Raw genomic sequence first — 21,019 nt, forward strand, 5'->3', positions numbered from 1 at the left:
CTGCAGAGTGCACTTCTGAACTCCACGCCCGCCACCCAGCTGGAAAGCGCGCCAGATCCAGCCCGCGGGCCGACTCTCCGCGACCCCCAGGATGCCAGAGGCCAGGAGCTCCTGCCAGGACCTCATGAGATGGAAGAAGAAGCAGCCGGTGCGCCGCACAGTCAGCCAGATCTGCCCGCCCCCGCGGCGGCCCCTAACGGTGGCCGACATCCGCCCGGGCATGGAGAACGATAGGCTGGGGGTCGTGAGGGATTCCATGTTTCAGAACCCTCTCATCGTCAAGGTGAGCTGTCCCCACGCCCAACACCCTCTTGCGCTCGCCCCCTTACTGGGTACCCACGCGGCCGGGGGTTTCCATCCGTCCTGGCCGGGCCCCACCGCTGCTGTCTGAGCGCGGCTTCGGAAATTCCAGCTCTGGTCCAGATAGACTTGGACCCGTGCGGTCATGGGCAGGCCGGATCACCTCGGTGAGCCTCAGTTTCCTCATCCGTGAAGTGGGATAATAATGGCCCTCATAAAAGAGAGTGATCGGGAATATTGCATAGGGTAATCCCTGCGGGACCCTTGGCACATTGGAAGCCCTCCACGTTGGCTGCTGGTATTTGAATATGTATTTGCCCAGGGTCAACCCACGTAGTGACAGGTAGCAGCATCCAGATTATGTCCTTATCACCCGCCAGCCCTCTCAGGGTGCAGGCTTCCTCTCCTCTTCTTCCTGCACGCCTGGGCTGCTATCTGGCAGCAAGCTTTCAATGTCTCTCTTGGAAGCGCCCCTTCACACCTTGATTTCCACCCAATCATACTGTTATCCAGAATTACGACCCTCAGAGGGAAAAAGTGCGAATCTCTGCCCTAGGGCGCCTACTGGCACGTTCGAGTGAAGGAGCCGCGGTTTCCAACTATTCACCTCCTCTTTGATTTCACAAGCCCTCACCCGAGCAACGCTTCGGGGTTGTTAGCGTCGCATCGACACGCCTTCCCCAGGCCCCAGGAAAAGTCTTGAGGTTTGGCGCTTGGAAAGCTGGTCACGGAGCAATTTTACCTTTAGCCACTGGAGGGCAGTGTGTCTCTAAAAATACGCGCAGTTCCCCAGACGCCCGCGGTGGAAGGCGCAGGTCATAACCATGGATTCAGTCACCGTTATTTATCTGAAGGCCAGGAGCTGCCTAGAGCCCAGAGGTTTTGATTGCTAGCTTTTGCTTTTTGGTACAGGGAACTTGGGCTTTCTTAACATCGTGGTGGACTTAGCTGAGTTACTTGGCTCCTATGAAAACGTCATCTCTCCTCCCGTCTTACCCAAACTGTGGTTCTGGGCCAGCAGCTGGGAGAAGCTGGCTTACGGCGCTCGGCACCCTCCACTTAATACACCCCACGTCCAAGGGCTCTCAAAGTGGAGCAAAGTCCTTCACTGACGTCTAGGTGAGAAAAGCCACTCTCAGAGGATAGATGGCACAGACAGATGGAGTTTACTCTGGGACCAAGTGGGGGTGTCAATGTCCCCGCCCCAACCATTGCTTTTACTCAAGCAATTACTGGTGGACCAACTCCTTCCGACTTACATACAAAATGGACATGGAATTCCCTGGTGGCACAATGGGTTAAGGATTGGGTGTTGTCACTGCTGTGGCTCGGGTTCCATCCCTGGCCCAGGAACTTCTGCATGCTGTGGGTGTGGCCAAAAAGAAAAAGAACAACATACAGGAGTTATTCTCCATGGTGAATTAGCAGTGTGTGGCTCTTACCCAAGGTATATGTATGCATACACACCTATGTATATGCATAGATATAGACGTACACACACATACATTTCACAAATATGTGCGCATGCACACACGTGTTTCTCTGCAATATACATGTGTATAGCATGTATGATATTCATCTATATGTTAAAAATTCCCCCCCATTTTCTCCTTTAGCTTATACTGCATATCCAGAAGGACAGTATTTGGCCTCTGGATGGCGCTAGCTGAACAGCTTTCCAGGTGAATTCAGTCCCAATTCCTGAACCTGAACTTTGGGTTGGAAAATGTGCAGGAGATGACTTTCCCACCGCTGGGGGTTCTGTCTCCAGGGCAAGAGAAGCAGGGCGGGGCTGCCCTGCTGGTGGTGACTGAGCCCGAGCAGCAGGGGGTGCCCGGGTGGTGGTGCCCTGCTTGTCTTCTATTGGGGCCAGTGGGGCTTTTCCTTCTTATTTTCCTCCCTCCGGCTCTTGATGGACCATAGGGTCCTTTGAGTTGCAGTTAAGATTTTGTTCACATTTCAGTATTGACCAGTGCTGCCAGATTTTCTACCAAAAGCTGACCTAACGAAAAGCTGCAGAAGTATTGAGGGCAAGAGGCAACCTTGGCCGTTACTTTCTCCAGACGCTTGCTTGCAGTGGAGACACCGAGGCCTTCTGCAGTGGGTTCTTTGTGCAAGGTTCTGGCAGAGCCCCTTCTGGCAGAGCCCCGGGTAGAAGTCACCTTCACCGGCTCCCAGCCCAGCATTATTATTATTTTTGTTTACCACTCCAAACAGCTTCCTCTATTTTAAAGAAAATTTAAATTATGGAAAAACTTTCGGGTTTTCAGCTCTCAAGAAAAGGAGACGATTGAAAAGATTCAAGATTGTGGCGCCTTTAAAAAAATCTTAAAAAAAAAAATAATATGTTGCTGAAATTTCTATCGAGGGATGGCGGGGGGTGGATTTCTTCACTGCGGCATGGCAGTTTCACAAACCCAGCCTTTCAGACCCCCGTTTCGTGCCCCTTCTTGTTGTGAGCAGCCAAGGGGGGAGTGCCCTCTGCCTGGGGGAGTGCCCGAGGACGATTGGAACCGAAGTGTATTTTGGTTTTGTCTAAACCTGCATCTGCAGGTTGCACCTATATTGGAAGACGATAGCACCTTAGAAATAGTCATTTATGCCCCATACTGGAGGCTGTTGCTCAGATCGTCTCCTCCAGTGAATAGGATCAGGATGGTTGTCATTTAAAATGCAGACACAGCGCCTGAACAAACACAACACTGCTGTTTCACAGCCATGAAATTTACCGGGACGTACTCACATCCGCTATTGAAGAACGTGTCTGCGAGGTGCCACGGTCCCCAAGTGAAAAGGGAAAAACTCCGACATCCAAGCAGATATTTTATCCGCAAATGCTCAGCAACCACTTGCCTCATTTAAAACCAAGCCAACTGGCCATTTAGTGGGGCTAATTGAATCTGCTCTGCGTTTTATGTGGCCCCAGAAAAAATGTGAGTGTGTGCCATTAGAAAAGGCTTCTATTCCGTTGTATAAGGTGATGTGTGGTTAGCCAGCTTGCCTTCAAATGTGACTCTCCGGGAAGAATAAAATTAAATAGAGAAAGAACCAAGCTTCTCCCCGCTTGATTCTCGTTTCCCCAGAACTCTGTGACTCAACATAGGCTCCTGCTACAATAGCCTTCAAGCCTCCTTCACAGAAACTGTCAGGGTGCACCCTGCCTGCCATCGAAACTCAGCTGATATCCTGTCAATACAATTATGGGGAGAGACTGCTTGGTTTGCTCCACTGACAGCCTTGAATCTTCTGTCGCCCTGGAGAGGCAGCCTAGGTACCGGGGCGGAATTTAGTGAATTGAGCATCCTCCGAAAGTGCAAACAGTCACGGCACCCAGTCTTTTCATAATTTATGGCCGACTTTGTTTTTCCGTGGGGGTTTATGTCACAAATAAGAAGTGTATGCGTTTGTATGATAGAGTTACAGAAGCACAGCCTTTGGGGCTGGAGGGAGGCTTACAGACATCTAGTCCAATTCCCTTTTTGGAGGACATTAAGGCGCAGAGAGGGGAAGAGACTTGCCCAAGGCGCTCCCCTGACCGGGTCACAGGAGTGGCAATGAGATTTGGTCACCTGACACCCAGCCCCCTGCTCTTTGGGCTGGAATACACAGTTAGGTGATGAGTGACAGCACAGACGCCTTGTATCTGGGCAGCAGGCGGTCAAAAGATGTTTACCAACAAATCTGATTCCAGCATCGTTTCCCTCCGCATTCCTTCCGAAGTGGAGCCTACTAATTTCTCAGGATTTGACAGCCGAGAACTATTTGTTGCATGTTTACTAAGCACTCAGGACCATCCCAAGCTCTCTTGGGGGCATAGACACTAGCTGAGAACTCAGCTCTTGCCCACAAGGAGTTAATTATTTGGCTGCAGAGACAGAGCATGTATATATATATATATATATATTTATATTGCATGCACATATGTGGCATGTGTGTGTGTATATATATGGCACAGCCCCTGTCTCAAAGAAAGCTCTCAAGAAGTGTTAGCTCTTACTGTTGCGCACACACACATACCCACACCCCACACACAGGTAATAAGACAAGCAGTGTCAGCCCCTGGAAGGTTCAAGTTTACGCACCCCCCAGCAGGGTTCAGATGTGGGCGGTCGAAACCTTGAGCAGGACTTGGGAGGCTTCATAAAGGAACAGACCTGGCCCTGGCCCTTGAAGGATGAAAAGGCACCTTCCGATCAGGCTGGAGGTTGGGGAAAAGCCAGCCCTCTGGGACCAGATGACTCTGCCTCCTTAGATGCTAAGTGTTCACAGGGTTTCCCCGCAACCCGAGTTCTTGTTCCTAAGATGTGGCACTGCTGCTGGACTTGCTACCGCTGTCACCTGAGAAAGCATTTCTTTAGAGCCACTGTGTTCCAAATGGATGCTCTACAAAATTAGGCCACCACACCATGCCCACTAATGCCTAACGTCTCTAGCACATACTGATGCTGGTGAATATCAATGCACAGATAGAGACAAATGCAAAGAAGGCGGGCACACAACCCACAGGCAGGCAAACCTCCCGGCGCGGGTCAGTATTTTTATTATGTTTGAGTACAATGCAGAAATGTTACGTTCAGCTCCTGTGTTGAAGAGAACATGCCTCTGCTTGCTCAGATCCTTTTATGTTCAATTGACAATGTAACAGGAGACAATAAAACACGAGAGAGGGGGCTGAACCCAAACTGCCCATCCTGATGACCCAGCCTCAGCGGGCTAGGGGGCAGCTTTCATTTTTTGAGGGAAAGCTGTGGGCTCCTCCATCACTGCAACGCTCTCTCTCTCTCTGTCCTTTTTTCTTTTTTTCTTCTCTTTAATTCAAAGCCTCCCGCTTGCTGGAGCCCAGGTGCATCCTTCGGTGAGCCAGCAGCGCTGCAGCAGCGCCCGGCCCGGTGGCCGTTTCAGAAAGCAGAACTGTTCCCTTCCAGGCTTTTGCCACCATCCTGGGGGCAGCTCTGCCCGAGGAGCCCGCCTTCTTTTTGCCCTTTTGGAAAAGGGAGGCTCTGGCTTCAAAACCTTAATGTAGATAAGACCCTGGGATGTGGGTTCCTCGAGATGCACTCAGCCCCCTTCTGAACCCTCCTCTCGGATCCCTGCGTCCTGTGGGGGGAGCCTGTTCCTCCAGGAAGGATCCCGAGTCCTGGCTGAACAAGTCGGCAGTCACGTCCAGCACCTTCCAGAACCTTCCAGGCTCAAGAGCCGCTCCCTTTATTTGAAAGACAAGGTTTTCCTGATTTACAGCTGGCCCTCGGACAGAATCTCAACCCCATTTTCTGTGGCAGTGCTTCTCAAGTTGTTCACAGGCTCTAGAGGCGTCTGAGGTCTCCTAAAATGTCTGATTCGAGCTGCTCTTTAAGGAAATGCATCTTTAACTATTTAAAAAGTATAGTAAAGGAGTTTTCATTTTGGCTCATCAAGTTAGGAACCCATCATAGTGTCTGTGAGGATGTGGGTTCAATCCCTGGCCTCACTCAGTGGGTTAAGGATCTGGCGTTGCTACAAGCTGCAGTGTAGGTTGAAGATGTGGCTCGGATCCAGTGTTGCTGTGGCTGTGGTGTAGGTCTCAGTTGCAGCTCTGATTTGACCCCTAGCCTGGGAACTTCCACATGCTGCGGGTTCGGCCCTAAAAAAGCAAAAAAAAAAAAAATAATATCTATATCTATATCTATATATATAATAAGAAGGAAACTCAGTGCAGAGTGTTCTATATGACATGCTAACAGTGGAGCACACCAACGCGTTAGCTATTATTTGAGTTGATTCGTTTGAGGGGTGCTGGTTCTGTGTTTGGGCTGGACCTGCAGTGCATGTGTGCCACAGACCAGGAGGGTTCTAACCAGGCTCGGACCTTGCTGGACCTCTGGGCTGGGCGAATCCATTCCTGTAGCCCTCGCCCCTGGGAACCCGGCTTGCGAAACTTCAGACCCCCCTGCTGGGCGTCATTTCCACCTCAGGACCTCTAGCTGGCCGGGCAAAGCCAACAAAGGCACATTTGCAATCATACCGTGTTTGCGTTGATTTTAGCTTATGCTGTAGCTGTTGGGCGCCTTTTGTCTGATCTTTGTATTTGCACAAAAAAAATGTATTTGTTGGCTATTGGTAGCAATTCAACTTTGTGTGTTGTGTGTTTTCAATTCAACTTTAAATGAAATCGCCCCTCGACTCTCCTTTCGTGCTTCTGAATCTGTGCAAAAGAGGACCGTGGAACCAATTCCTGGCTGCAGTTACTGTTTCCATACAATCACAAAAAAATATAGCAATAAGTTGGTTGTCCAGGCAGTTGTGAAACTGCAGCCACCACACCAGAGAGAAAGGTGTAGATGGCAGGCCATGGGGCCAGGCCGATCAAGGGTGGGTTCTGTCTCCACCACCTTCTTGCTGTGCTCCGTGTGAGATTACTTACCTTTGAGCCTCAGTTTCCTCTCTATAAAATGGGCTAATAGAGCTGGCACCTGGCCATGGAGGAGTTGTGGGGAGTCGGTAAGATGACACAGATGTGCCAGGTCCAGGAGGGCACTTAATAGTGGAGTTCCCTGGTGGCTCAGTGGGTTAAGGACCTGGCGTTGTCACTGCTATGCCTCGGGTCGCTGCTGTGGTGCAGGTGATCCCTGGCTTGGAAACTTCTGCATGATGTGGGTATGGCCAAAAAAAAAAAAAAAGAGTGAGCACTTTGGTTATTTTTCCATTATCCTGTTTGCAACGCTCAAGTTTCTCAAAACAACTTTATTCTCATCCGTTGACCTTAAGGAAATGTTGTGATCTGAACTTATAAATGTAGCGTGAAACAAACCCACCCAAGGACTTTCTCTTTTCCCCCTGTGTTCTCTCTTGAAAAATACTGTCTCCCACCCCATCTCATGCTTCCAGAGATGGTGCCCTGGAGCAGATGAGTGCGCCCTGGCTGAGGATGAAAACAATCCCGTTTCTAGCTCTCTCGAGGGTTCCTGGGCAAGTGGCTTAATGTCTGAGATTCAGTTTCCTCGTTTGTTAAGCATGGATGCTAATACTTTCCTTGTCTACTGCTCAGGATGTAATGAAGGCTGATTTAAGGACTTCGCTTTGTGGCTCAGCGGGTTGCGAACCCGACCAGTATCCACCCGGATGCAGGTCCAATCCCTGGCCTCACTCAGTGGGTTAAGGATCTGGCGTAGCCGAAAGCAGACTGTAGACTGGCAACTGCAACCTCCGATTGGACTCCTAGCCTGGGAACTTCCCTGTGCCGCAGGTGCAGCCCTTAGAAAGAAAGAGAAAGAAAGGGGAAAAAAGACTGATTTAAATGAGAAACTATCTTACAGAAGAGGTGGGGACATTCTAAAATTAGATCCGTGATTATCAACTGGGGTGAGAGGAGGGCAGTGGTTCGGTTTTGCTCCTCTGGGAACATCTGGCCCTGTCAGGAGATGCATTTGTTGTCACAGCTGGGAAGGGGGCTGCCACTGTTATCTAGTGGGTAGAAGCCAGGTTTGCTGCTCAATGCACTGGACACCCCCCCCCGCCCCAAAATGGGGAGTCATCTCCCCACATGTCAATAGTGCTGAGGCTGATAAACCCTGAACCAGAAAACATCAGCATGTGGAGAATTCATTATTCGTTCACCCACGGCCCAGGGTCTTTTGAAAACCTAATACAAAGATTATGGGAATGAGGAGTTCCCATTGCAGCTCAGTGGTTAAAGAATCCGACTAGGAACCATGAGGTTGCAGGTTTGATCCCTGGCCTTGCTCAGTGGGTTGAGGATCCGATGTTACCATGAGCTGTGGTGTAGGTCCCAGATGTGGCTCGGATCTGGCGTTGCTGTGGCTCTGGCGTAGGCTGGTGGCTACAGCTCCGATTAGAGCCCTAGCCTGGGAACCTCCATATGCTGTGGGTGCCTCCCCACAAAAGACAAAAAAAAAAAAAAATTACAGAAATGAGATGGTTTAGTTTAATTGCTTCTCTATCCATTGTTTGCTTCTCCCCCACCCCCACAACTCCATTAATTTTATTTTATTTTTCTTTTCTTTTTTGGTGGCACCCACAGTATGCACAAGTTCCCGGGCCAGGGATCAAACCTGTGCTACAGCAGTACCAATACCAAGTCCTTAACTACTATGCCACCAGGGGGCTCCACTTCATGGCTACTTTCAATCTCCCCTTTTTATTTTATTTTATTATATTAAAAATTTTTTTTATTACTCAAATGAATTTATCACATCTGTAGTTGTATAATGATCATAACAATCCAATTTCACAGGATTTCCATCTCACAACCCTCGATCTCCCCTTTTGAATCTGTTTCCTTTCCCTTAGTTACAGGTTCCAGGCATTTGCTCGTTTCCGTCCCGGCTTGTCTAGCTCCAGCCTCCAACCCACATGGTGGCTGAAAACAAATCAAAAGCGTTTCCAGCAACCCATACCGTCCGGCTCAGTAATTCATCAGCTAAACTGATTAGCGTGGGGCTGTTTTGTGGAGTCATGCCTGACGGCACATGGGCTTTATTTCCCTGGTGCACCATCGTCCAAGGGCTTGGTCTGGTTGTGTTTTGCTCAGCGTGAGCTCCTCGAGGATTTAACATGGAATTGATTTGGTCCACCAGGAACTAAACCCACGATGGACCAGAGCCCCATCCTAGAACTTACACTCTCATTGTGGCACTATGGATCTCCTTTCAGGGAAGCCAACGAATGGGCTTTGTAAAGGAAACAGCGGTATTTTTCCACCCAAGAATTTAAAGGCACATCAGGGTTTGGTGGAGAAACTGACATGGGTCAGTGAGCAAAGAGGTCAACTTCAGGCGCTCATGGGGGGTCGGAGGGTGGGGAGGGGAACGGGCCACCAAAAGCATTAGAGCAAACACACAGTGAGCCCCAAAGAGGGATTTTTTGATCTTTTATAGGAACCAAACAATACATACTGGGAGGAACCGATAAAGCCAGAAGCGAACAAGTTACATTTCTTTGTGTGGATCAAAATCTTTTGTGTTTGTCCAGAGAAATGAAAACAGAGAATCAGAAGTGCTCTGATTTCGAGGTATACGATTAGAGGAAGGCCACACCACTGGCCATTTGGGACCAAGAGCACAGCGTCTAGGCTGCCTCGCCACATCAGACGAAAACCCCACTGGCCGGAGCTCAGATGCTGCAGCCTCCCAAAGACATGGGAGCCCCAAAGATGGGGTGCCCCAAAAGATGTGGGGAAAGGTGATCTTGTGGCCACAGCATTATGGTTGAGGGAATTGTAAATCTTGCTGGCAATTTTGGGGGTCGATTTCGGGGTATATCATTGAACTTGGCCAGATGACCACATTGCAATGCCATCTTCATGTTCCCATTGTGTAGAATTTCACTCATGCTTTCCCCTGTCTCCCAGAGATCTTTAAGAACAGAGACATGTGCTTTATAATATATTTTTTGGGGGGGTATGAAATTGTTAATGTACCCATCAGTCAATGAGCACATATTTATTGCACACCTATAATGTACAAAGTACTGGTGGAAACACAGGAGGTTTAAGAATTCATTTCCACGGAGTTCCTGTTGTGGCTCAGCAGGTTGCAAACGCGACAGTATCCATGAGGATTTGGGTTTGATCCTTGGCCTCACTCAATGGGTGTAGATCATAGACATGGCTCAGATCCTGGGTTCTCTTTTGACTGGACCATAAATTCCTTTGAAATAAATTCTTTTTTTTAAAATTAGAGTTGTGTAGGCCAGCAGCTGTGGTGTAGGCTGGCAGCTGCATTTCCAGTTGGACCTCTAGCCTGGGAACTTCCATATGCCAAAGGTGCAGCCCTAAAAAGCAAACAAACAAACAAAAAACCAAAAAACTATTTCCAAGGAGTTTATGGTCCAGTCAAAAGAGAACCAGATTTTGCATATTAAAACCAATAAAGAAGTTATTAAAGGCTGGAGTACCCTGGTGGCTCAGTGGGTGAAGGATTCGGCATTGTCACTGCTGTGGCTTGGGTTCGATCCCTGGCCCAGGAACTTCCGCATGCTGCAGGCATGGGGAAAAAAAAGGCATGATTGGAAGTGAAGACGAGAGCAGCCTTGGAGCACCCAGGGCAGCTCAGAGAGCTTGTGCCCCTGGCCTGGGGCTGTGGGATGGGTCAGATTCCCGGAGAGGAGGGGGCACCAGAGAGGGGCTGGTCTGAGCAAAGGTCTGAAATGGACAAGACCAGACAACTCTAGGATTCAGTGAGTACAGCAGCAGACACAGCCACTGGCTCACTGCTTGAATTACAGACACTTTCAAGCACCTACTGTGGACCACGCACCAAGAATATAGGGGTAAACCAATCTGGCTATAGGCTTTGCCCTCAAAGAGCTTACAGTCTTGTGGACAGAAGCGGGCATCAAAACAAACAATAAAGTGGGAGTTCCCATTGTAGCTCAGTGAGTTAAGAACCCGACTAGTATCCATGAGGATGTGGGTTCGATCCCTGGTCTTGCTCAGTGGGTTAAAGCATCTGGCGTTGCTGTGATCTTTGGTGTAGGTCTCAGATCTGGCGTTGCTGTGGCTGTGGTATAGGCTGGCAGCTGCAGCTCCAGTTCGACTCCTAGCCTGGGAACTTCCATATGCCACAGATGTGGCCCTAAAAAGACAAAACAAAACAGTAAAGTGATCCAGATGCAGTAATAGCCATCTGGATGGGATTCCTGCTCAGCAGCTGTGCCTGGATGGGGGGAGGTGAGAGAAGCCATCCTAAACAGACCTCTCTTTAAGAAACAGAGTACCTGATTACAAACAACGTTGGAAATGAAGTCCAAGGCCATGGAAGGGGCCACGTGCCGAGAAGGGCCCTGAAGCCTACGCTACACTTCATGAGCTTCAGGGTGCATGAACTTTTAACTGGGGGAAAGAAAGCTTTTTAGGAAAAGGGATAGTGTGTTGAGGGGGAAGTGGAAGGTGGAAAATGCACGGGATTGCCAGATTTGAGGGTCCTCATTTCCTTTCCAGGCTCTGTGTCATCCATCCATCCATTCATCATCCATCCAACCATCCATCCATCCATCATCCATCCAACCATCCATCCATCCAATCAGCCATCCATCCAACCATCCATCCATCCATCCATCTGTCCAACCATCCGTCCATCCATCATCCATCCATCATCCATCCAATCATCCATCCATCCATCCATCCAACCATCCGTCCATCCATCCACCCACCCATCCATCCATCCATCCATCCACCCATCATCCATCCATTCATCCATCATCATCCATCCATCCACCCATCCATCCATCCAGCACAGCACACTTCCCCTGGACCATCACACCGGGACCCAAGACCACAGTCATGAGCTCAGTCTCCTGCATCCTCTTGTTGACTCTGAAGGCTTGGGCGAGTCCCTGAAATGTCTGGAAGCCTTGGTTTCTGCACTCCTGAATGCTTTCCCTCTGAGAACTGCCTGGAGCCTACCCTTCGTTTGCTCATTCAACCATTTGCAAAATGTTTCTGGAGGGGCTGCGCAGTGCAGGGCAGTGTTCCGGGCCCGGAGGCAGGGGTACCTCTGTGGACAAGAGAGCCCGAGTTCCTGTCTGTGGGCCTCTCAAGGCCCTGGAGAAGACACACAAGAGGGCGGCTATCCCTTGCCCAGGGATGGACATTGCAGAGGCAGCTGCGGGGCTAAGAGCTGACCACCAGACACTTTGAAGTCCAACCCCCAGAACCTGACATCTCGGCCTGACTTTCTGGGATGAGGAGAATTGGTCCCTGAAGAGATGGTGCTGGTGGTGTGTGTGTGTGTGTGTGTGTGTGTGTTTGCAGGAGTGGTGGAAGGAGACTCGTCCAGGCAAAGTAAGATCTGTGTCTTTAAAGCAAGGAGGAACTTAGGAGCCACAGTGGAGCCTCGAGAAGGCAAGTGCTGAGAGGAGGCTGGGCAGGAAGTAAGGTCAGATCCAGCAGGGCTCCCAGGTGGCCAGGAGACCTGCAGGGACCAAGCTGAGTAGAATAGGGAGTTCCCTTTGTGGCTCAGTGGGTTATGAACCTGACCAGTATCCATGAGGATGTGGGTTCAATCCCTGGCTTCACTCAGCGGGTTAAAGAATCTGGCATTGCCTTGAGCTGTGGTCACAGACGTGGCTCAGATCCTGTGTTGTTGTGGCTGTGGTGTAGGCCGGCAGCTGTAGCTCCGATTTGACCCCTAGCCTGGGAACCTCCATATGCCGTGGGTGCTGCCCTAAAAAGCCAAAAGAAGAAGAAGAAGAAGAAGCAAGTAGAATAAACAAGACAGAAGGCTGACAGAGAAGAGCAGAAATCAACAGCAGGTTGACGGTGCCAGCTCCTCCCTCCCTGTGCTGATGGGGACAGCAGGCTGACAAGGACGCACGCCCGGCCACAGGATGCTGCGGGTTGACGGGAGGAGTTGCCAAGAGCCCCCCGTTCTGCTGCAATAGACATGCCCACTGGCCCCGGTCCCCTACCAGGCTGCATGATTGAACACCGTGGGCGGGACGAGCAACGCCACGCTTTAGGGTTAGCGACTGTGATTTGTTTACTTTGGGCAAGTGAAACAGGCCTCCGGTCTGCCATGCTCTGCAGTCCCACCAGGTCGTCTGAGGGAGCCTGCAGGCCGATTCCAAGGGGTCCCTTAGGACCGAGTGCTGGGCTCTGTGGCTGCCTCCAAAACCTTCATAAACTGTCACTCAAGATGTTGCTCTCTCTGTAGGCACCCAGTGGGCATAAATTCGGAGGCTTAAGCAAGTCTTTCAGAAGCTCCCTCTCTAAAAGGAAAGCATCTGTCTGGTGCTTCTGAAAGCTCCGTCTTTCCTTAGTCAGCCTCGGGCTTCTGACGGCAGATCCTCCCAGATGCTCGCAGGCCTGACTTCTCAGGGGTGGGAGGGCGCCAGGAGCCTGAGGCCTGGAGTCTGGGATTCCAGGAAGCCTGTTGGCCCTTTGGGCCACCTGACACCCGCACCGTGCCAGCCGACAGCAGCTGTTCTTCATGGAGCCCACAGTGTGCCAGGCATTGTGCTGGCCCTTCTGAGGCATCGTCTCCCTTAAGTCTTTGACACGGTCCTCAGGGACAGGATTACTGTCGTTCCCATTTTGCAGATGGGAAAGCTGAGGCTCATAGAGGTTACACAAGTTGCCCATAGTCATCTCACACGTGTGGGGAGGAGCCGGGCTTCGAGCTGGGTCTGGGACTCTGCAGCCTGAGGTCATAACCCCTGTGCGGCTCAAAAGAACCTAGAACACCAACAGCCCCCATTGTTGAATACTTGCCGCGTGCCAGCCTTCATGTGTGTGATCTCCACTCCACCAGCTGGAGTTTCGAGCTCAGAGGGACTCGGTACCATGTTCAAGGTCACAGTGAGGGTACATGACAGGGTGGGGCTTGGACTGGTGGCTCGTGTGAGTCAACAGCTTGTCATGGTTCTTACCCGTTGTGCCACACTGTCCACCATCCTGGAGGGAGACTCCTTTGTGCTGAAGGGAGAGAAGAATCCAGTTCATCTGCATCTACATCATCTGCATCTTCTACATCACCTACATCTTCACTCTCCACGTCTGCATCGTCTGCATCTACTTCAACAGCATCACCTACATCTGCATCGTCTGCATCTACTTCAACAGCATCACCTACATCTGCATCGTCTGCATCTACTTCAACAGCATCACCTACATCTGCATCGTCTGCATCTACTTCAACAGCATCACCTACATCTGCATCGTCTGCATCTACTTCAACAGCATCACCTACATCTGCATCGTCTGCATCCACATCATCTGCATCCACATCATCTGCATCACCTGCATCTACATCATCTGCATCTTCTACATCACCTACATCTGCATCACCTACATCTTCACTCTCCACGTCTGCATCGTCTGCATCTACTTCAACAGCATCACCTACATCCACATCATCTGCATCCACATCATCTGCATCCACATCATCTGCATCCACATCATCTGCATCTACATCATCTGCATCACCTGCATCTACATCATCTGCATCTTCTACATCACCTACATCTGCATCACCTACATCTTCACTCTCCACGTCTGCATCGTCTGCATCTACTTCAACAGCATCACCTACATCCACATCATCTGCATCCACATCATCTGCATCCACATCATCTGCATCTACATCATCTGCATCTTCTACATCACCTACATCTACATCACCTACATCTTCACTCTCCACGTCTGCATCTACTTCAACAGCATCACCTACATCCGCATCGTCTGCATCCGCATCGTCTGCATCCACATCACCTGCATCCACATCATCTGCATCTACATCATCTGCATCACCTACCTGTACATCGTCTGCCCCTGTCTAAAGGATCACCTTCATCTGGAGGTGTACTAGTCTGTACTAGCTTACAGACGCGTTGGCACACGTGAGACACACTCGCACACACATACACACACAACTCGAAGCTGCTGCACAAGGCCGAAACCAATAGGGCCAGTGTGGCTCAGATTTACAAGACATTAAATACAGGAAGAGGACCCGTGGCCTGGAGTGGTCCAGGAAAGCCTGGTGGCATCGCTGGAGGACCAAGCAGGTCTCAGCACGGCTGAGAGGAGGAAGCAGGTCATTTTAGATGTAGAAGATGACTAGAAAGGTGAGAAGCGGGGCGCCACGAGCCTGGGTGTGTTTAGAGGGCAAGTCTGAGGTTGCGTGTCATGAAGGAATGCTGGGAAGGAGGGAGGCGGGCCTCCGGTCCGGGTGGCTTAAGGCAAAGTCTGCACTTTTGGTGTCACCACCGACGGTTTTAAGAAGAGACAAGACATCAAGAGAAAAGGAGCATAGATTCCTAGTTTCCCACGGAAGCCTGGAATTTAGATTATTCTAAACGTGAGCATCTGCCGGCAGGGGAGCGGGGCTGGCTGGGGCCTGAAAGCTCCGTCAGGGCTGACCAGAGTGGCCTCCCCCTTTCAAAGGGAAGGCGTCCCCTCCCCGCCCCCCTAATCAGAGAGAGCAAATTGTCATCAGATTAGCGCCAGCAATGAAAAGCACAGTCCTGCTCACCCCCGCAGTTCGTTAGCATTTAGATAGACTGGGACAGGGGCCCACACAATGGGTTTCAAAGCCCGGCTCGGGCGGGCGGTAGGAGGGATTAATTCCTTTAACCAACAGGCCTGATCTGGCCTAACTCATTACCCTGTCTTGTCAGCGCCGATGTTCGATTCGATTGAAGATTATGCCGTTTAGGCCCTGCCCTTGTTTTCTGCCGACACCGAGGGCTATTGAATTGCACATTCTCGCGGCGCCCGTCAATACTCGGTGGCCTGAGGTTCTAATTCTGCTTCATTTAAACTTCATCAACTTTTCCAATCAAGTGGAAGGATCCAAAATAGGCTCTGTGAGCAGAAAGGGCCGCTTCCCTTTGTCAGATAATTTATTCTGCTCTCTCCTCTCCTCCTCGCCTTTCTTTCCAGCCTGGCTCCCCTCTCCCCCCACCCCAACCCCCGACTCAGGGCTTCCCCCCTCCTTATCCCAATGCTGAAAATGAGATTACAGTATTTAAATGACTATGATAATCAATCTAGGGACTCGGAGCTGAGATTGAGGTTAATTTTTCTTAGCAGAACAAAGAAGCGTGATGCCTTTGGGGACGTGGAGGTGCAATCTGGGCTTCTTGCTCGTGTTTTTCTCCCCCTGAAATTGCAGTTTTAGGAGTCTTTTCTTGTTCCTAACTAGGCGCCGAGTGTGATGCTGAACGGGCGGCAGCCCCTAAGAGAGCAGAAATGTAATTTCGAGCTGATGAACAGCTAACGGCCTTCAATCAACAATTTTAATAGGGAAAAAAAGGCACTCATATGATACGCATACAGACCTAATGGAAGGGTGATCATTTACCTTATTTATTTTTCAACACACCGGGAATAATTTCCCACTGCGCTACAGAACGCGTAATTACAGCCGCGTGGTGCTCCCGTGAACTTTGGAAGGACAACCCTTGTCACCCAGCCCGTCTCTCTCCCTGGCAGTTGGCGCCGCTATAAAAGTTGAGATTTTTGTCATGTTTTGGCTAATTGGAAACAGGGTCATTATACCATTGAAAATCGACGTGCAAGTGACTTGTTCAATTGTTACCTGAAGCGTTCAAAGCCGGCCAGTCATTCTGCTCCGCCACCAACCCCCGCCCCCCCATCCCAACCCAGCTTCTAAAACAGAATCAAAATATGTATATTTCTTTGTCTCCCTTTGCTATCTTGTCAGAGCTGTTTTACATGCTGCCACCCAGTGTTATCTTTTATTTGTGTCAGGAGAAAGGATTTGACAAGTTCAGTATACAATGTTCATTTGGCAAGGCAAATTTTTCATACCAATTTTGAGGAGGAAATGGAACCATCTTTCAACAGAACAAGCAACATCATTTTTGGACAGACTTATTATGAGAGGGAGGCTCGCAGAACTTTATTTCCCGGCACGATCCAGAAAAGTCTAATCCTTTTTTTTTTTTTTTTGGAGTCAGATTTGGTTTCCACATGCAATCCTGCTTGGGGAACATACAAACTACCCATAATGTCTTCAAACGGGGTGGCGTGTGTTCTATTCCCCTCCCCCATGTTATTAAGAGTCTGGAATAAATAGTTTCTCTTCTATAGTCTAATGACTTTGTTTCAACCCCTTTAAACCGGGGGTGAGTCTCTGACAGGTCTCTGCATTTGCAAAGCAAAATATTGAACAACCCCCATTGTCTGAAGGAGGAAGCAAAACCCAGAAGCAACCCTATTTGTGAGGCATGAAATCCATCCCACCCCCACCCCGGTCCAGCTTCCATCACTGTTTACCTAAAAAAAAAAGAAGTCGCTCTCACCCTCTGTGCTACCAAATTCATTTGGGGCAGTGGTTTATGGTGACATTTTTCTTTCTTAAGGCAAATATTGACTCACCACGGGGAAATTAAAACTCCATTAGGCACCGCTACTTTGTACAGCAGGCTGCATTATAACAGTCAAGCTGCTATTAATTGGTTTCTTCTTCAGGAATAATGCAGGGAGGGTGGCGGGCGAAGGGAAGGAGAAGATGGAGCGAAGCCATAATTTCTTAAAATGACATCATCTAAATCAGCCGAGGTGATCATTACGTGGTTGTTCATCTAAATATAAAGAAGACGCTGCCTAATAACATAATGAATTTATCCTTGCGGAAGGCTTGCCGTGGAGTTATTGCCAGGCTGGGGAGAGTACGTTTTAAGAGCCACGTGGGTTGGCCTCAACCTGGTCTGGGCAACTCAGGGCTGACTTCCTGGCGGCACAAAGAAGCCCTGATTCTTTCACGTGGGTGCAAAAGACATTTTTCTTGCCTGAGGTGAGATGAGATCCCCTTCTCGCCTGTTTACTGCTTTTTTCCCAACATGCGCACTCTGCTTCTCCATCGTCTTTGCCCAGCCCCAGTCGCACCTGATCCATCCCGACCCCTCTGCTCACTCTCGGGTCTGGTGATCTTGCCCTCTGCTTTCGCTGGCCAGGGCTCGTAGGGTCACAGATGACCACGACCTGGGTGGCTTTATTAAAAGCAGAAATGTATTGCCTCCTGGAGGCTAGAAGTCCGAGGTCAAGGTGTTGGCAGGGCTGGTTCCCCCTGAGGGCCACGGGAGGGAAGGCTCTGTACCAGCCTCTGTCTTTGGCTGGAAGGAGGCCCTCTGCATGTCCACGTGGCCGTCTCCCTGTATACCTGTGTTCAAACTTCCCCTTTTCATAAGATTATCAGTGGCTTGGGGTTAGGGCCCCCCACTCTAGATCCGTTTTGACCTCGTCTTGGTGAATTACCGTTGCAATGACACTGTGGTCAAATCAGGTCCCATTCAGCGGTCCTGGGGGGTTAGGACTTCAACATGTCATGGCTGGGGGTCTGGGTCCTAGTGCTTGGTCCGTACGTTGCAGTATGGATGACAAAGCCATCAGTGGGGTGGCATCTTTTATGTGGAACTTGAGGCTGCTGTCTCGGTGGAAGCGGTGGGTATGGCAAGCATTTAGAGCTCTGCGGTGGCATGGGCTACTCATAGGATGAGCAATTCATATGAGCTTGTGCCATCTGTGGTACTTTTGCCTTGTTGCTGCTATTTAATCCTTAAGCATAACTCACTGGGATCAGTAGCCACCTCTAAGATGCTCCTTAGAAGGCAGACATATCACACACTTCTTTTTATTTCCCATAGAGATATTCATCCACCCATCCGTCCATCCATTTCTAGTCAACAGATACTTTACTGAATGTCCACTCTCTGTGCCAGGCACTGGGCTAGGAATCTGAGAGGCAGTGATGAGCAAAATGTGACACCATCATTGCCCCGGTGGAACCTTACAGTCTAATCGGGAGCTGAGCATTAATCAAAGAATTACAAATAAATGTGAGATCACAACTGTGATAAGAATGAAGGCAGCTGTTCCCACTGTGTCTCAGTGGGTTAAGAACCTCACTAATATCCATGAGGATTCGGGTTCGATCCCTGGCCTCGCTCAGCGGATAAAAAAATCTGGCGTTGCTGCAAGCTGTGGTGTAGGTCACAGATGCAGCTTGGATCTAGTGTGGTTCTGGCTGTGGTGTAGGCCGGCAGTGCAGCTGCAGCTCCAATTTGACCCTTCGCCTGGGAACTTCCATATGCCACGGGTGCAGCCTTAAAAAGACAAAAAATAAAGGGGCGGGGGAGAAGAAGAATGAAGGCAAAGTTCATGGTGTATCTAATTGGGAGACTTCATGGTTAGGGAAGACTTCTTGGAGAAAGTGAAAATTGAGCTGGGGTTTTAAATTAACTAGGGGAGGAAAGCGTGTGTGTGTGTGTGTGTGTGTGTGTGTGTGTGTGTGTGTGTTGGTGGGGGGAGATGGAGGGATGGACAGAGGCATTCCAGGCACTTAGGAGAGCGTGTGCGACGAGCCTGTGGTGGAACAGAGCTTGGGGATTCAAGGCACGGGAAGAAGGCTGGGGCGGCTGGAGCATGGGGGTGGGAGAGAATGGTCAGGGGCGGCGGGGGGGGGGGGGTGCTGAATCTATCTGGGCCTGGATCTCGCAGGACCTTGTTGGAGGCCAGTCAAAGCTTTGAGTTTTAGCCTAAGAACCAGTGAAGGCCATTAAGTCTGGATCAGGACCGGTGAGGGAGATGCGTTCAGACTGGCATTGGAAAGGCCCTGTGGCGGCAGCGTGGAGAACGGATTGCAGAGCAGCAGGGTTGGCGGGGAGGTCCACCAGGGGGCTTAGGAAGTAATGCCAGTGAGGGGCGATCCTTGAATGAGGGAGGAGGACGTGGAGACAAATGGGCAAATTGGAGGGCACCTTGGCAGGCAGGACTTGGGAAGGAGATGGGAGAGGGGTGAGGAGCTGGGGGCATGTCGCGGGTGGGCTCTTGGCCGTGTCCTGTGGGTAATGTCTGCCTTCTGGTGTCGGATGATTTGGCCACTTGCTGCAGGCCTTCGGGACTTGTCTTTGATGACATCGGTACCTGCGGCTCCCCGAGGGGCCCCATCTCCATCGGCCCCCACGCTCGCACCTCCTCACGTTTCCACCCTCTGCCTTCCCACTGTGTACCCGGCTTGTCCCTACACGTTTGAAGACTTAGTTCACACAACTTCTCCTGGAAAGCGCTTCTTGATCTGCCAGCACCTCGAGTGTGCCCCTTTCGCTTTCCACATCTTTCCACGGGCGGTGAACTTGTGTCTCAAGGGCAAGGACTGGGTCTTTTTCACGTCTTCATTTCAGGTTCGGAGCCAGTATTTGGCACATCAAGGGCACTCTGTAATGTCCTCTGAACAAATGAATGGGTGAATATATGAGAAAATGAAGGGGTGGAGGAAGATATTGGTGGTTTAAGGTTTCCGTGATGACAGACGATGGGAGGTTCTGCCTCAACAAGAGTTATATGCCCCGGTGGCCGTGGGTTGTTTTTTTTCCCTCTTTCCATCCTTAGCCTGGCATTTTTAGTGATTTCTATCATCTACAGGTGGCAAAATTTTTCATTGCTTAACTCATATGTTATTCTCCATCTTTATGCTTCCATAATATCTTTTTTTTACTTAATGAATTTTCTTACATTTATAGGCGTAATGCTTCATTTAACTCTAATTACACAGGCTGCTTTCTTTGCCTGCAACACCTTCCTCACTCTGTTCTTGGGCTGGAAAAAAATGCGTTCTCAACCCCAAAGTCCCAGTTCAAACAGTACCTCTGCTGTGCCCCTTCCCCTGACTGCCTACATGAATGCTCCCTTTGTGTTCTTTGTGTTCTGTGCACACAGTTTCAGGGTGGCAGTCACCTCGATGTATTGTAATCCTTGGGGACAAGGATTGTTTCTTTTTGTCTTTATATTCTAAGACCCTTATACAGGGCCTGGCCTATAATAGGTGCTCAATAAGTGGCTGTTAGTTGAATGGATGAATGAATGACTAGCTGTGTGATCGTGTATTACTTCTCTTCCCGTTTCATTTCTTTTTTGTTTGTTTGTTTGTTTGTTTGTTTGTCTTTTTGCTGTTTCTTTGGGTCGCTCCCGAGGCATATGGAGGTTCCCAGGCTAGGGGTCTAATCGGAGCTGTAGCCGCCAGCCTACGCCAGAGCCACAGCAACACGGGATCCGAGCCGCGTCTGCAACCTACACCACAGCTCACGGCAACACCAGATCGTTAACCCACTGAGCAAGGGCAGGGACCGAACCCGCAACCTCATGGTTCCTAGTCGGATTCGTTAACCACTGCGCCACAACGGGAACTCCCCCATTTCATTTCTAAGATTTCAAATTTATTCTTTGGCCATAACAGTCTATTTTTTTTTTTAGAAAAAA

General features: G+C 50.0%; 1 protein-coding gene across 1 annotated transcript in view; it reads left to right on the forward strand.

Annotated features, from left to right (window-relative positions):
- CFAP77 (cilia and flagella associated protein 77) overlaps window positions 1-21,019 on the forward strand; it is a 146,859-nt gene continuing 125,840 nt past the window's right edge. Inside the window, exon 1 of the mRNA XM_047768773.1 lies at window positions 1-283. Coding sequence (XP_047624729.1) covers window positions 92-283 — 192 coding nt within the window. The 5' untranslated portion in view covers window positions 1-91. The remainder of the gene's footprint in view (window positions 284-21,019) is intronic.

This window comes from Phacochoerus africanus, chromosome 2, assembly GCF_016906955.1.
Source record: "Phacochoerus africanus isolate WHEZ1 chromosome 2, ROS_Pafr_v1, whole genome shotgun sequence".
NCBI classification, from domain to species: domain Eukaryota; kingdom Metazoa; phylum Chordata; class Mammalia; order Artiodactyla; family Suidae; genus Phacochoerus; species Phacochoerus africanus.